A 17,908-nucleotide genomic window follows, 5' to 3' on the forward strand; every position below is an offset into this window, starting at 1 on the left:
CTTAGAATGGCACATGGCAGGTAACGACTTCAAGCTCAATTACAAAGCTGTAATCTAGACAGCATGGTACTGGCACAAAAATAGGCACATAGATCAGTGGAACAGAATAGAGAACCCAGAAATGGGCCCTCAACTCTATGGTCAACTAATCTTTGACAAGGCAGGAAAAAATAACCAATGGAAAAAAGACAGTGTCTTCAACAAATGGTATTGGGAAAAGTGGACAGCCACATGCAAAATGAAGCTGGACCGTTTCCTCACACCATATACGAAAATAAACTCAAAATGGATGAAGGACCTAAATGTGAGACAGAAATCCTTCAAAATCCTAGAGGAGACAGGCAGCAACCTTCACGACCTCGACCCCAGCAACTTCTCACTAGACCTGTCCCCAAAGGTAAGGTAAACAATGGCAAAAATGAACTATTGGGGTTCAAATGAACTATTTTCAAATGAACTATATTGAAATGAACTATTGGGGAACTACTTCATCAAGATAGAAAGCTTTTGCACAGCAAAAGAAACAGTCAACCAAAAGATAGTCGACAAAATGGGAGAAAATATTTGCAAATGACATATCAGATGAAGAGCTAGTATCCAGAATCTCTAAAGAACTTGTCAAACTCAACTTCCAAAGAACAAACAATCCAATCAAGAAATGGGCAGAAGACATGAAAAAATGCTTCACGTCGCTGGGCATCAGGGAAATAGAAATCAAAACCACAATGAGATACCCTCCCCACACCAGTCAGAATGGCTAAAAATAACAAGTCAAGAAATGACAAATGTTGGCGGGGATGCAGAGAAAGAGGAACTCTCATATATTGTTAGTGGGAATGCAAGCAGGTAGCCACTCTGGAGAACAGTATGGAGCCTCTTCAAAAAGTTGAAAATAGAGCTACCGTACAACTCTGCAATTGCATTACTGGGTATTTATCCCAAGGGTATAAATGTAGTGAATCAAAGGGGCACCTGCACCCCAATGTTTATAGCAGCAATGTTCACAATAGCCAGACTATGGAAAGAGCCCAGATGTCCATAGACAGGTGAATGGATAAAGAAAAGATGGTGTGTATGTGTACACACACACACACACACACACAATGGAATACTACTCAGCCATCTAAAAGAATGAAGTCTTGGTATTTGCAACACATGGGTAAATATGCTAAGTGAAATAATCAGAGAAATACAACTATATGATCTTGCTCATATGTGGAATTTAAGAAACAACAGAATCATAGAGGAAGAGGGAAAAATAACAAAATCAGAGAGGGAGACAAATAAAAAGAGACTTGATTCTAGGAAACAAACTAGAGGGTTGCTGGAGGGGAGAATAGTGGGAAGCTGGGGTAACTGGATGATGGGCATTAAGGAGGGCATGTGATGTAATGATCATTGGGTGTTACATAAAACTGATGCATCACTAACCTCTACCTCTGAAACCAATAATATATGTTAATTAATTGAATTTAAATTTAAAAATAAAAATAATAAAATGTAAGTTTTGAGAACTGAAACGTAAGATTCTTTTTAATTGCAAGGAAATTTCATCCTGACAAATTTTAACTTAACATAGGATATATTTCTGTTTGCTTTTAATACCTGATAACTATTTCTTTAAAAATCTTTTATTCTGTGTTTGTCAGAAATGACACTTGAAACCTCTCTTTTTAAGATGTCAGTTCAGCAAATATTTGTGGATTGTCTGCTAAGTGTAAGAGTACTTTGCTAGATATCCTTTTTTGTTTGCTGGAACAGATAAATAGAATTTAGTCATCTCTTCTAGAGACTAATATCTAGTTCAGGGCACAGATACCCGAACAAAAAAGGCACAAAATATGAATCAATGAAGAGGGAAACAAAAACCAATTAAAAAGCTACAGAGACCCTTTTGGAAGAACTGTGATTTGAGCTCAGACATAAAGATAAGCAGAGTGTTAGGGGAGAGAAGCTTTGTTGACAATGGTTCTTAAGATGCTGACATCATTTATGCTGCTTATTAGTCTATAGTAGTTCTCCATTGTCCATGATAAATAGTTTGTTGATCAGAAACTAAAAGTCACTCTTCAGTAATAGCTTGAGTTCTCAGCTGTGAGAATTAGATTAATTTTGAAGGAGGGTCAAAAACATTCCTTAAGTTTTATCTGAGAGACACATTATAATCCACAGAGGTTTTGCATTTCATATACTAGGAAAACTGTAAGTACTAAAATTTATCTATGTCTTCTTTCAGAAAACATTTATTGGGTGCTTGTTATCATATAACAAGCTGCTGCATGCTGGAGATTTTAAATGTATACAACATTGCCACTACCAAGGAACTCTGTTTCTCCCATTATAGTTTGAGAGTTCCTAGGATATTTTATATTTCTGAAAATGAAGATATCTTTTAGTACTCCATACCATGTGATCTTGACAGGATGATCATAAAAAAACAATCATACCCTGTGTTCTTTTATAAGAAATATAAACCTGGGATCCCTGGGTGGCGCAGCAGTTTGGCGCCTGCCTTTGGCCCGGGGCGCAATCCTGGAGACCCGGGATCAAGTCCCACGTCGGGCTCCCGGTGCATGGGGCCTGCTTCTCCCTCTGCCTGTGTCTCTGCCTCTCTCTCTCTCTCTCTCTCTGTGACTATCATAAATAAATTAAAAAAAAAAGAAAAGAAATATAAACCTATGTAATTATACTATTGGTACAACTAACTCTTAAAAATTTTTATCAGCCACCAGTAATCATGCTTCAGATGTCATAAACGTTATGGTCTATGATATCATATTGTGGAATAAATTGTAATAGAGGCAGTGGAATGGAGTGACTGAGGAAACAATGGAGCTGGAGTGTCTGAGTTTGAATCCCGGTTCTTTTAATTACCAGCAGGGTAATGTTGGACAAGTTACTTAAGCTTACTGTGCTCTTGGGATAATAGTAATACTTCTTAGGCTTATAAATGGATTAAATGAGTTGATAAATGTAAAAGTCCTTAAAATTCTGCTGGGCATGTGATAAGCATTATATAACGATGTTACCTATGATGGAGATGATGATAATATTGGAGCAACAAGCAATTACATTTAACAAGTTAAAAAGCTTCATATTAAACCAGTATATATTAAAACTTTTATGTATTCCTAAGTTTGATGCAAAACTTTGATCAGAAGAATAATTGTATAATTATCTTATAATTAAATATATTGTTGACTCTTGAACAATGTGGAGGTTAAGGGACACTAACATCCACATTATCACTTTTGAATCTTCAAAGATTTAACTGCTAATAGTTCACTGTTGACTAGAAGCCTTACTAATAACACAGTCAGTTTACACATATTTTGTATGTTATTGGTATTATATATCATGTTCTTAAAATAAAGAAAAACAAGTGTTATTAAGAAAATCATAAGAAAGAGGAAATACATTTTTAGCATTATACTGCGTCCAAAAAAAATGTGTAAGTGGACCCTCACAGTTTAAACCTGTGTTCCTCAAGAGTCAACTGTACTTCAGTAAAGAAAAAAGTGTTTTTGCAGAAAGTTTTAAAAATAAAAAGAAAATGGATTTGTAATCCAAATACCCTGGGTTTACCATCTGACATGCCAGTTCAGATCTTTTCATATGCAAATCCCCTCTGCCCCAAAATGTGATCATACTGGAATACTTTTATCATTTATTTATCATTTACATTCCTTTCCCTGCCATAGATACTCTTTAACAATTTCATTTTTAATGACTGCATAGTTATCCTTTATATTGTTGTAATAAATTTTGTTTAACAGGTTTACTATTGTTGGAAATTTAACCTGTTTCCTTTTTTTGTCTTCGTAATCAGTGAAGCAGTATACATCATCATAAGTATGTTACTACATTATCTCCCTTACTGTTTTCTTAATACAAATCCCCAGGAGTAGAGTTGTAAGGGACAAACGCTTTGAAGAATTCTCTTGTCTAAAATTGCCCTTCCCACTGAGGGGGGCACTTGATGGGATGAGCACTGGGTGTTATGCTATACGTTAACAAATTGAACTCCAATAAAAATAAAATAATAAAATATAAAATAAAATAAAATAAAAAATAAAATATAAAATAAAATAAAATAAAATAAAATAAAATAAAATAAAATAAAATAAATAATAAAATAAAATTGCCCTTCCCAAAGCTTGTACCACCTTACACAGTATTGGTATGAGAGTACTGATTCCTTATACCCTTACTGATGCTGAATTTTCTACTTAAAAGTTGCCTTTGCCATTTTGAGGGGTAGAAATGATACCTGGTTTTAATTTGTATGCCAGGTTATTTTTATTTTCTATTTTTTTTAACTAAGAGAATCATGATTTTCTTACACATTAATTAAATACGTAAGCATAGTCAACTCATCTCAGAATCCAGTTTAGGATTAACTTTCAGTGCAAGTTTTTATCTTGTCAAACCTGTGAACAGATGTATAGTCATTTCTTTAATACCAAAGCCTCTGTCTTCTTAAATGATACTAAAAGCTTGTCTTTTTTTTTTTAAGTGAAACTTTAGTATGAGATTGTGGCTTGTCTTTTGATGTCCTTTTCCTCTCTGTCTTTAGGACAAGCCATATTCAGAATCAGAGGCTATTTCTTACTCATTTTTTTCCCTTACATGGGCATTTAATATTTTGGATGGATGGATCGAAGGACAAACAACTGAACAAACATTTAGAAGCTACCAGAAAAGTGACCTTTGGAAAGCCATGTAAAGGCAACATATTTTGATCCAAGATAGGAGAACTAGTTCCTGGTCCCACAGTGATTCTTCCATTCACTTGTTTTATGACCTTTGCAAGGCATAATCTCCCTATGACTCCGTTTACAAATGTCTTTAAATGTTTTTTCTGCCCTCTCAACTATTTTTATCTTTAGTCCTTTTCATGTCATGCATAAATTATTGAACATTCTTCCTCACTGCCAGCCTGACTGTTCCCTTTCAGTTTGTTCATTGTACTGATATCCAGCAGTACATATATCATTACTCTTTTTGGTAGTTTTTAACAGCTCCCTTTGGTGTACAGGATAAATATAACCCTCTTAGCTTTACATGTTCCCACCTCTCAGCCTTTGTTCATAGTATTTTCTTACCTACTGATTCACCAGCTTCTTCCTTTCCTTTTATTTAAACCCTTTTCTTAACTAAAAACTGGGTTTCATTTCCTCCTATTCGTGAAGCTTTCTCTTACCACCATATATCCCCATTGGTCTTCCCTCTCTCTGTCCCCAACTCCCTGTGACACTTGCTAAATGTACATTGATTTTCAACATAAGTCTGAGGGAGCCTGGGGATTTGTAGCAGTGTTTCAGGCACACTGAAGGTACAAGGGAAAAAGCAAAGGCTCCATTCCCTCCTCCACTCTGCTTTTTCTGTTGTATATGTTGAAATTTTATTTAACGCTTCCTTTGAAAATTTTCTCCTTTGGGCAATATCATTTTTTATTCCTAACTTTATTCATATTTTTTCTGCCTAAATACAGGATATTGTGAGACTAAATGAGATAAAGATGGTTTGAATAATCCTTTCAAATTAAGTAAATGTTACTTCCTTTATGGTCTTATTTTGAACTGAGAAGTTGTTGGAAGCTAAGACTTTTTCCACATTTAAAATTTTCATTCAACAATCAAGCAGTTACTAAGCACTAAAAATATATTAACAGACTAGTAGAAATAAAAAGACACAAATTTGTATTACAAGAGAGGTATGATTCCAAGTAGAACAAAGAAGACACATATAAGCTGTGTTTTGGTGAGTCACCTGGTGCTTTACTTCTAAGTGGTACCTTAATTGGTAGACATTCCAAAGTAAACAAGGCAGAAAAGAACCTTCTTAGGTAAAGAGAATAGAATATAAAAGACTCAAAGCCATGAAACAAGATAATGGGAACTACTAATCAGTAGAGGCTGAACATAGGAGTTGCTCATGAAATTGAGAGAGACCAGTGTTACCCAATATGATGCCTAATGGCCACACATAGCTACTTAAATTTAAATTTGAAGTGCAATTATTTAGTCATACTAGCCATATTTCAAGAGTATATTAGGTATATATATGCTAGTGTCCACTATATTGGACGGCATAGCTATAGAACATTTCCATCATCACAGAAAGTTCTTTTTTTTTTTTAATTTTATTTATTTATTCATGAGACACACACACACACACACACACACAGGCAGAGACATTGGCAGAGGGAGAAGCAGGCTCCATGCAGGGAGCCCAATGTGGGACTCGATCCTGGGACTCCAGGATCACGCCCTGGGCCGAAGGCAGACGCTAAACCACTGAGCCACCCAGGCATCCCCCCTCACAGAAAGTTCTATTGGACACTGACGAGCTAGATCATAGAGAACCTTATGCACTTAATTAAGTTGTTAGACTTTTATAGATAGTTGTGAGCCTCTGAAGAGTCTTAAAGCAGGGGAGGATGAGATCTATACTTCAAAGATTTTCAAATTTCCACATACCTGATATCATGTGCTTAGTGGTTTTAGAATCAAAAATTTCTATCTAGCACATAGCTTTTGCTGACAAAGTATAATTAGAAGTGAGTTAGGTATCCTGGGCCCTTGTATTTATTTCAGTGGAGAGTGAAATACAGAAAGGATTTAAATACCCTTTTAAGACTTCTGGCTCTGATAGAGAACCCTTTTTTTTTTTAAAATTTTTATTTATTTATGATAGACACAGAGAGAGAGAGAGGGGGGGGGGCACAGAGACAAGCAGGCTCCATGTACCAGGAGCCAGACGTGGGATTCGATCCCGGGTCTCCAGGATCACTCCCTGGGCCAAAGGCAGGCGCCAAACCGCTGCGCCACCCAGGGATCCCTGATAGAGAACTCTTGAAAACCATTGCTATTCTTTATATTAGCTGAAAAAAATGTTTCTTTACCTTTTTTCTTTTTTACTGAAGTTACTGGATGATAAATGTTAGTGATAACGTTATGTGATAAAAATTTTCAAAAACTATTACTCAGGATATTTGTATCCTTATTTTGTTTTTTTTTTTTTTATTTTTTTTTTAAATTTTTTTTTTATTTTATTTATTTATGATAGTCACAGAGAGAGAGAGAGGCAGAGACACAGGCAGAGGGAGAAGCAGGCTCCCTGCACCGGGAGCCTGATGTGGGATTCGATCCCGGGTCTCCAGGATCGTGCCCTGGGCCAAAGGCAGGCGCCAAACCACTGCGCCACCCAGGGATCCCTGTATCCTTATTTTGTTATAGGATTTGCCATTATGTTTTGAAAGCTAAGACAAATAACTGCCGTGACTTGATACTAACTTAACTAAATCAGGATGTTAAATAGAATTGTCATAGATTTATTAATCACGGTAATTTAATTAGATTTACTAACAAAATAAAAATGTAGCTTTTAATAATATGAATTAAATTTTCATGCATATTTGCTAATTTGGGCCTTTTCTTACAGTTAACCCAGTATCCACACCAGTTGTACTTCCCACACCAGCTCTTTCTCCAAGCTTAATAGCTGATCTTGAAGGTTTAAACTTGTCAACTTCTTCATCAGTCATCAGTGTAAGTAATTTTCAAAATAATACTAGCTCCGTTTTCATGTGATACTATTGCATCTTTCTTATTAAAGTGCAAATAATCAAAGTGGATTCTTAGTCTTGAAGAGTGTCTCCTCTGAACAAGTTCAATTTAGGTCTGAGCTTTTAATTTTATAAATACTTTTAAAATTTGCTCTACCCAAACCATTATCCTCATAATTGACTTCTGCTTGTTATTCACATTTAATTATCATGTGTACATTTTTCTCTGGCACTCTTACATATGTATAACATACAAGCATTCTTTGCCACATTGAGTTTGTTTATATACATAAATTCTGCCATGAAGAATTATTGTCTATGTTAACAGACTTATATTCCCACATTCTATTTCTATTACACTGTTCTTTTACCAGAGGCAACTAAAAGTACCTGACATTTTCGTTTTAAAATTCAAGATTATGTTTCTCTTTGAATTATCTTTATATGTTTATTTACATGCACTAGTATCTCTAAAAAAATTTTTTAATGCTACATATGGGGTATGGCTTTAAGTGAGGCAAGAGACTGGCCTATCTCAAAATAATGCCAAAACCATCGGCCTGTCCTAGTATCTGAAACTGCAATAACTTTTTCTGTGTTAGCGTATTATATCTACTAACCTTTCACTCTAAATCAGGCATGCTGCCTGAGATGTATAATCTGTTGATATGCTTGACCTCCTGTTAATTTGTTGTCAGAAACCTGACAAAGTAAGAGATAAAATGATAAGTTCTGATGGGAACATAGGTAGGTAGCTTGAATAGATCTGGTTAATCACTGGTTCCTGTGGCTGGCAGGGTACTGCAGGGTACGTAATTGGGGATCTGAGCTGAGGAGCATAGAGCTGATTCTGCCACAAGTGAGAAAGAGGAGTACCTAATCCTTGTACATTGTTACAGAAACTTTCCCATCAAAGCAAATGTGATTATCAGGACCATTTGGTTCAGAAATCACAAGTGAATACTATTAAGCTGAGCATGTTGTTTTAAGTTGTAGAATGGTGTGATCTCTAACTGCTGAGAAATGAGTAAGAACGATATCTGGTTTTAGTTTGATATTCTTCTTGCTAACAGGAAAAGGCACATTGAAAAAGATGGGGAGAAAGCAGTGAAAAGAAGCAGTTAAATCTTTCATATTTAAGTAATAAATATTTCTTGAGCATTTGGGTAGGCTGTAAAGAGAAAGTAGTAGTCAAAAAAATCTATAGTGAAGCAGTTAGTCCTTAGGGGAAAGGAGGGACCTAAAACCTTGGGAGGCAGTGAGATGATGGATAAATAACTTGAGCTTTGGTATCAGATGACCAGGGTACAGACCTCTGCTTAGCCACTTACTAGCTATGTGGTTGGGCAAGTTGGTGTGTAACTTTTCTGCACCTCACTTTCCTCTGAAGATAATATATACCCTATAGGATTGGTATGACTTTAATGAGATCATAAATATATAGCTCTTAGAACAGTGACTGGCACATTGTCATTACTCAGTAAATAATAACTAATATTTTTAAAAGTGATGTGATAATGGACCCTATGTAGACTCTCATACTTTATTAACTGTAAGAAGAACACGGTTGAGATTAGGAAAGTTTGCAATAAAGTTTCATTCATCACAAAGTAATTGAAGGACTCACCCTTTTATACTAAGAAAAATATTTATTGGGGTGGTCTTTTCAAAGGAAAGGAAAAGCACTCCATCCAAAGAGTGTACCAAAAAAGGACTGCCAAAATGGGTAGAGGAGATTGGGGATACGGGCTTCTAGTTATGAAATAAGTAAGTCACGGGAATAAAAGGTATAGCTTAGGGAATACAGTTAGTGATATTGTAATAGTTTTGTATGGTGACAGGTGGTAGCTACACTTCTGGTGAGCATAGCATAATATAGAGCAAAGCTGAACCATTTTGTTGTATACCTGAAAGTATAATTGTGTGTAAACTATACTCACAAAAAAAAAAAAAAAAAAGACTGTCAAGTTCAGCTGAATAAAAAGCAGGATCTCAGACCTCATCACCAAAAGCTAACAAAATAAACAAATAGTAGTAATAAGAATGGCAACCAGAAGTTCACCAGCAACAATCAAATAAGGAAAGGGATAGAACTTGAACAAAGAGAAAGGTAGAACTTCAAAAAGTGGAGCCTATTGAAATAATATATTTTTTAAAGATTTATTTATTTATTCATCAGAGACAAAGGGAGAGAGAAGCAGAAACATAGGCAGAGGGAGAAGCAGGCTCCGTGAGGGGAGCCCGATGCGGGACTCAATCCCGGATCCTGGGATCACACCCTGAGCTGAAGGCATATGTTTTACTGCTGAGCCACCCAGGCATCCTGAAATAACCAGAATGTTTTGATGCAGAACGGCATGGTTCCTAATCTCAACTCCAGCCCACAAAACAGTACTTTGAAAAGATTAATGAAGCTAATTGCCAGTTTTTCATTATGTATATGAATTTAGAAAGAAATGGACTAAAGATATCAAAAGAAAATGCAAGAATTACAACGCTCATATGATGGTATGGGACGTCTACAAATATGGGAGCCTTTTGGATCCAAAAATGAAATTCATAGATAAGAGTACATCCATAATTTTAAAATCAACATGTTTCCCTTAGTGAATAAAAGGAAAGAAATAATTTTCAATAAGGTAATAGTTATATTGCTATATAAATACTTGTCCATGATTACACTAGAAATGTACTGAAGTAGTTAAATAATGCTGGCACTAATATGTATGTAGAACCACCATGAGTGTGTCAACTATAAATGCAGACTAATATAGGTGTATTAGCAACTCAAATAGTTTGGGTTGTGGTGTTGCCATCAGTAACATAATTTTCCAAAACATTGAAGTTTCTAGTAGTTGTATTCCAAGTTTATATGACTTTCTAGTCCTTAGATGATTTTCATTTGTTTCAGTGGGTTATTTAACCTTATTTTCCTTGTGTATTTGGTAGAATAGGGGTAGATTTTTTTTTTTGAAATTACCAAAATATTTGTAGTGAAACAGTTCCTTTTTCACACTAACTATTTTTCAAATGAAAAATTCACTATTTGTTCTTTTTAAATTATATATTCAGAACACAGAGATTCTTAAACATAATTCCCAACGAATATCATTATCATTATAAAGAAAGGCCTAGTTTTTCAAGCTGTATGAAAAACAAGATGTATAGGCACAGTATTTATTCCATTCTTAGTTGAAACTAATTGACAGTTGGCCAGATGGCTAAAAATGAAGAAACATTTCGTTTCCTGTAGCAGTATGTCAGTGAACATACTGTAAACTTTTTAGTGAATTAATGAATTTTTCTACTAGGTTATTGTTAGGCTAAGAGTTTCTAAATTGTTACACATGAAGCCCCAGGAACTCAGGCTCTGAATAATCCTCAGAATGTTACAGCTTCCAGAAGGGATGAAAAAAAAAGTGAGGTGGGAGAAAAGACAATATAAGAATAATTGTAAAATAAGAATAAATTGTTCACCTCTGGTTTTGGAAATGTTTGAGTGAAAATTGGTCTTTTCTGCTTTAAATACTCTTTCATATATTTGGGACACAAAACTATTAAAATGAATTCAACAGTTCAGGTTACCTCTGAAAACTTTTGATATATTTTTTCCTGATAAACATCAACATGAAATCTGGTCTCATTCTTTGCATTTTCATGTTTCTTTTCAAATTAGTTTTATAAGAAAATTTATTAATTTGCTTACTTAATATTAAGATTTTTATTTCTATAAGAAAATTTATTAATTTGCTTACTTAATATTAAGATTTTTATTTCTATTTATTTTATTTCTAAGATATTTATTTCTACTTAATATTTAGATTTTTATTTCTATTTTTATTTCCTCTACAGAGAAATGACTTCTGGGTTCAATCCCCCAATGCTATGAAACCCATAATGGAAGTATAATACCTGTGGTTCTTTAGCACCTAATCACAAGCCAGAAGGTTTCTATGGGAATATACTTTTTAAGAGTTCTAGTTTAAAATACCAAGAATTCATTTAGAAAGTCAGCACAACATTTAGGAAATGCATTGAATTTGGAACCCATATACTTGCTGTCTATCTGTTGTCTATCTATTGTCTATTGGCTGAGTTTGTTATTATCATCATGACTATGGGCAATTCATTGACTTGTGTAAACTCTAATTTTTGAATTTATAAAATGGAAATAATACTTTTCCTAAGCAATTATGTTTTCATGAAAAGTAAATGAAGTAATTAGCCTGAAAAAGTTTGAATTCTGTTCTATGGCTGTCATGTGGTATGAGAAGAGACAGATGAAGTTCTGGGAAACATCATGCTTTAAAGGCAACAAAGGAAAAGGCTAAGAAGATGAGTCAGTAAAGGAAGTGAATTATAGAACATGGTATCAGGAAACTCACAGATTAGGAAAGGAAACAGACAAATCATTTTATTGTAGTAAGTGCTACAATGGAGGTATAAATCTGCTTAGGTGCTACTGGTTGATCAAGATCTCTTAGAAAATAATTTTTTTTTTTCTTTAAGAAAAAAATTTCTATATCTGACCTTGGAACTGAATCTAGGAGAATAGTAAGAGTTTGTCTATGTGGCTAGAGTAGAACAAGAATGATATACTAACAGAGGAAATAGGGTATGCAAATGCTCGAGGTATGAACAGACTTGGAATATTAGAGAAACAGTAGTTCAATGTGGCTCAAGTATAGCACAAATAGGTTGGAATAACAAGTCTGATGTTGGAAAAATATGTTGGTGACATTACTGGCATGGGAAAATTGTAGTAATGACTCCTTTAACTTACTGCTTTCCAATCTTTTCATGTTATGGTACATACAGAAAAGTGATAATATTTGTAGTATGCTCTAGAGTGAACAGAGACTACTGCAGGAGGTGATAGGTACCCAGCCTAGGTGCTCCAACTACCACAGGCCCCACCTGGCCTTCCTGAGGGCTAATGGTGGGAGCAGCAGCACAACACAACTTCTAACCTATTGGTGGCACACTAGTGAAGAAGCACTGACTTAGCTGCTATAAAATAAGTGATTTGATCTTCAGGGATCACAATATCCAAGTGGAATTAACTTAGGAGGGTACAGGAAAATTCACTTAAAAAATGATCATTATAGAAAACAAGGCAATAGATTGAAGAATTATAACTAATTCCAGGAACAGTCCATGAAAGAAAAACTAGAATTGGAAAAAGAAAAGCCCTACTCGATACAATATGCTACTGGAAGTTATCCAAACTCCATGTTAAGGGCACAGTCCTGCCCACTGTTAAATTGGCCTGAGACTGTTGAGATCAACTGCAGGTTTAGGGATTTCCTAAAACTACCCTCAAGTTTGATAATTCACTGAAATACTCAAAGAACTCAGGAAAGCACTGTACTTAAGACTGCAGTCTTATTATAGCAATAGGATACAAATTAGAACCAACCAAAGGAAGAAAAAGATATTCTGGGTGGGTTTGAAATTCATAGCTTCCAGGTTACCCAACTGGCATCAAGGGTGGTATGCACAGAGCATCTGCTTAGCCTTAGTTGTTTGGGCTTGCTGTGAATCACTTTCTTGGCAGCAGCTATCAGGTATGGTCTATAAGGGCTTGCTGTGAATAATTAAAGACACTTCTATCACTCATGAATTTCCAAGGGTTTAGAAATTACCTCTCAAGAGCTACGACCAAGTCCAGATCTCTCTTTGAGTGACACTAAATTCCTTACTACGCATGTGCCAGTAAATATTTCATTCATTCAACAAGTATTTATTCAGGCCAGAATATAAGGCAGGTGCCAAAGGTACAGTGAACAAGTTGAGCTAGGTTTCTGCCCTCAGAGAGTTTATAATTGAGTAAATGATATAATGAAAAATGTCATCAAAGACATATAGTAATACAGGTGATTTATTGTATAACATTGTTTTGCCCATTTGGGAATTTCTGTAGATACAGGTTGTCATTTTTGTTATTATTTCTCTGATTTTATATTGGCTACGCTCTATGGTCCAACCTATCTCCCTCTGTGCTATTATAGCTGAAAATCTAATGAGAGTTACTTTTGACATTTAACAGACTTTAAAATTTAGATATCTAAACTACTTTTCCTTTCTAGCAAGTAGAAGGATAATTTTCACAGTCCGTGATGTTCACAATCTGCTTTCCTTGAATTGCTGCTGTGAAACATCACTTCCTCACTTAACAATGTTGAATAAAGCCTCATGATGCCTGGGAGAAGACAGTGGAAATAATAGCATTAAACTAAGGTTTGTGAGTGTTCTTACAAGTAGCCAGTCTGGAGTTTACTGTGACCTGCAGAAGAATGGCCTTAAGTTTGTTATTATGACTAAGAAGTCATCTAACTACAGTCCCCTCACCCACCCTTTAAGGGATTTTCAGACTGAAGGGTAGGAAGAAAGAATCCCATATCTAATGCACTTTATAATCAGGACAAGCAGAATAAGGCAAAGAAAAGGCATTTTTTAAAAATACATAAACCAAATTCACCATCTGAAGTTACATTTATCATTAGTTTTGTCAAGTTCCTTATGTAAGGAATATTAAAAAAAAAAAAAGGCTAGCAACTAGGCTTGCAGCTTTTGCTATTGACAGAGATTGGCAACTAATGAAGCTATAACTGTCCATGATTAGGGCTGAGGTCCTGACCCTGTTTGTGTTAGAGGAACTTAATTGGAAAATAGAGAAGAGTGACTGTCAGACCTGCTTTTGGTGTACAGGTTACTCTATCAGTTTTAAAAACAATATGAAGAAAAAAGAAACCGTAATTCATGAAGCAGAATCTGATTTACTCAGTATGAAATTTACTAAACAGAATTGGGAATTATTAGGATAATTGCATACTGTAAGGATGACAGTTATAATTGAAGTTGATTTCTGTTTCTCTTAAGTGGACTTTTATTTTAAGTAGATCTCTCTCTCTTTTTAATTAATGCTAGCTAGGCTAAGGCATTTTGGTTTTGTTTCCCAGTCAACTTGTCTTGTTTATCCAGAAGAAAGCAAGAGCTTTCTTCTTGTTGTCTGCAAGGACACAGTGCTTTGAGGGAGGGAATCTATATTGATACAAGCATTTACTAAGTCGTGTGCAAGACATTTCATGAATATGTGGTTTCTTACCCAAAACAAATAATATATCTGTGATAAAGTTTGTTTTCTAATATGATGGAAGAATTATCTTTTAAAAAACATCTGTTTTTTACATTTTAAACACTTATGGTATATTCAAGCCCCAGGCTAAAAGATGAGTCCAGTTAAGACCAAATTCCTTTGAAGAGGAAATTATAAGTCAAAATTAAAAATAATTTTGTCATTTTAAATTTGGGAAAAATCCTTTATTTGTTCTGATGAAAATGTCAGTAATCATGGAACTGTGGTAAAAATAATGAAAAATCATTGGCCTGGGTCTGCTTAAATTGAAAACATTTTTTAATTAAAATTTGACAGTATTTTGTGCTTCCATTGCCTAGCCATGTCCCATCTTACTCTTTCATTCAATTCTCCTCTGGGTATGAGTTGCTTTAATTTTTAAATTAAACTTTAAAGGTGTGTCATACTATTGCTTCATCTTTTTATTTCTGCACTACTTCAGAGGTCTTATAGTTAATACCAGACCATTATTATCTCTCCCTTTCCTACATTATTAAAAGGAGCTGCTTTTTTTTATATATAAATTTAATTTTTATTGGTGTTCAATTTGCCAACATATAGAATAACATCCAGTGCTTATCCCATCAAGTGCCCCCCTCAGTGCCCGTCACCCAGTCACCCCCCACCCCCGCCCACCTCCCCTTCCATCACCTCTAGTTCATTTCCCAGAGTTAGGAGTGTCTCATGTTCTGTCTCCCTTTCTGATATTTCCCACTCATTTTTTTCTCCTTTCCCCTTTATTGCCTTTCACTATTAAAAAAAAATTATTGTTAATTTTAGTTGCAGGATTTTTATTTGAAAATATTTTTTATTTGGCTTAAGTAAATGTATGCCAATCTAAGTCCTGACTGGTGGATAATACTTATAATGTTTTGTTGATATTGTAATAAAATTATCTACAATACAAAATCCATTATATCAGATGCTAATTAATCAGATGAACTAGTAATGATTGCGTGTTACATATTCTTTCCCAAAGAAAGCAGGTCACCCAGCAAAATATAGAAAATATGTATATAAATCGACAAGAAATTGAGGGATCAAAGAGGTAATAATAAAGAAAGCCTTGGGCCTTTCTTTTCCTCTTCTTTCTACTTTTTGATAAGTAGTTCCTTTCATTTGCTACGGGTTCACTCTTTTCAGAGCTGAAATGGTTCCCTAAGCATGTACTGACTTTTTTCCCAAGATTATGGGTTCTAGCTTCTATTTATTATAATCAAATGTACTGTAGTAGTAAATAAAGGTTTTTAAAATATTCAATTAAAAAAGATTGACTCTTTTCTGGCAGTTTTATTTTACACATCCAGAGTTGATTGAACTTTGTGTTACTGTCAACTGCTAGGTTTCAAACTTTGTTGCTTGTGTTGAATTTGTGCTATTTGCATTGAAATATACTTTTTTAAGCTTTAAGGTATCTTAGATTATTATACATTAGCCAGTTTATTAATTATTATTTAACCATACATCAGCCAAGTTAACTTCTGTTATCTTTGTTCCTCTTTTAAAAAACTTGTCAAAAATTTTATGAACATAAGATAAAGCATGGTATGGAAAATTTATATAAATAGTATTAAATCTTTTAACATGAGAAACCTGAATGAAACATGGAAAGTATTATTGTGATGCTTAAATAAACTTTGTTGCTCTTCAGAGGAGAAGAAAATGAATTAAACTATAGGGCACATGCCCAACTAATGTTAAAAAATTAATTTATTACCAGAGAGAGGAGAGCGTGGGGTAAAAATAGATAAGTACAGTATATGACCCTAATATCAAAGAAAAGTAAAAGCCACTTATCTTAGAATATATCAGACACACTATTATTCAAATCATTCAGGAATGTAATTACAGACAGCTTTTATAGACCTATCATTAAGGGTTATTTCTTTAAATTTGCAGCTGTTCCACATTACTGAATATATAAATATCTCCTCCAAATGTTAAATTAATACCAATGATATATTTTACAATTCTGTATGCACACACATGCAAACAAAATATCAGTAAGTTTTCCTTTAAAATTAATAATTTAGATTAAGAGAGATACCAAGTTTTATCTTTTTGAATCCTTACTCAAGCAGACCAACTTTGAAGAGACATGTATGATAGTTAAGGAAATGTAAACACTGTATTTTACATGAAATTAAAGGAAATTATTCTTTAATGTAGTAATAGTATTGACGTTTTCTTTAGAGTCTTTATCTGTTAGGTATACTAACCAAACTATTTCTTGAGAATTAGATTATATCTGGAATTTGCTTTTTATTTTTTCTATTTTTTATTTTTTTAAAGATTTTATTTATTTATTCATTAGAGGCAGAGAGAAGCAGAGACACAGGCAGAGGGAGAAGCAGGCTCTAGGAAGGGAGCCCGACGTGGGACTCGATCCCAGGTCTCCAGGATCATGCCTCGGGCTGAAGGCGGCGCTAAACCGCCAAGCCACCAGGGCTGCTCTGGAATTTGCTTTTTAAATAATGCAGAATAGTTTGGGCAGATGTTGAAAAAATTTTAAAGCTACTTATGGTAACTAGCTGTTCATTATATTTCTCTTTACTTTTGTGTACATTTGAAAGTTTTCATAACAAATTTTTATTTTTTTAATCTTTCTATTTATTTTTTTAAGATTTTATTTATTTATTCATAGAGACAGAGAGAGAGAGGCAGAGACACAGGCAGAGGGAGAAGCAGGCACCATGCAGGGAGCCTGACGTGGGACTCGATCCCGGGTCTCCAGGATCACACCCTGGGCTGCAGGCAGCGCTAAACTGCTGTGCCACCTGGGCTGCCCCTCATGACAAATTTTTAATACATAATCTCAGAAACTCATTTCATATTTTCACTGAAGCAAAATCCATCCCTCGTAGAATATGTAACCTGGCAAAGTTATCTTGTAAATTTAAACTAGTGCATCAAAATTTGACTTCAGTTCAAGTTGTCATCTATGAAATTAGAAGACTGTGATAGGTTGTTTTTTAAGGTCCCTTCCAGTATTAAATCTCTTGAAGTCTGTGGGAAATTAAGTAGAGAGATGCCAGTGACTTTAGTAAGATCCGTGTCAGCATAGGGAAAAGGTGCCTTATCTGGTGCCTTATCTTTTATATTAGAAACATATTGTAGATCTAATAAGACTTAGTTTCTGAGTCACTAGAAGATAGGACAGGGCCTATTTATTGGCCTTTCTAGTCCCAGTGCTTGATATA

At 34.6% G+C, this 17,908-nt stretch overlaps 1 protein-coding gene across 8 annotated transcripts in view; it reads left to right on the forward strand.

Moving 5' to 3' along the window:
* Positions 1–17,908, forward strand: part of AP3B1 (adaptor related protein complex 3 subunit beta 1) — a 265,515-nt gene that overhangs the window by 187,172 nt on the left and 60,435 nt on the right. For 7 of the 8 annotated variants that reach the window (XR_012015574.1, XM_072794100.1, XM_072794111.1 and 4 more), the window contains one exon: positions 7,447–7,553. Coding sequence is in view for 7 of the 8 variants with exons in the window: in XM_072794100.1 (XP_072650201.1) it covers positions 7,447–7,553 (107 nt within the window). In the remaining variant the exon portion in view is untranslated. Of the gene's footprint in view, positions 1–7,446; positions 7,554–11,422; positions 11,563–17,908 lie in introns of those variants that run through there. The other variant, XM_072794122.1, reaches the window with a different exon arrangement.

Source organism: Canis lupus, chromosome 2 (genome assembly GCF_048164855.1).
Source record: "Canis lupus baileyi chromosome 2, mCanLup2.hap1, whole genome shotgun sequence".
NCBI classification, from domain to species: domain Eukaryota; kingdom Metazoa; phylum Chordata; class Mammalia; order Carnivora; family Canidae; genus Canis; species Canis lupus.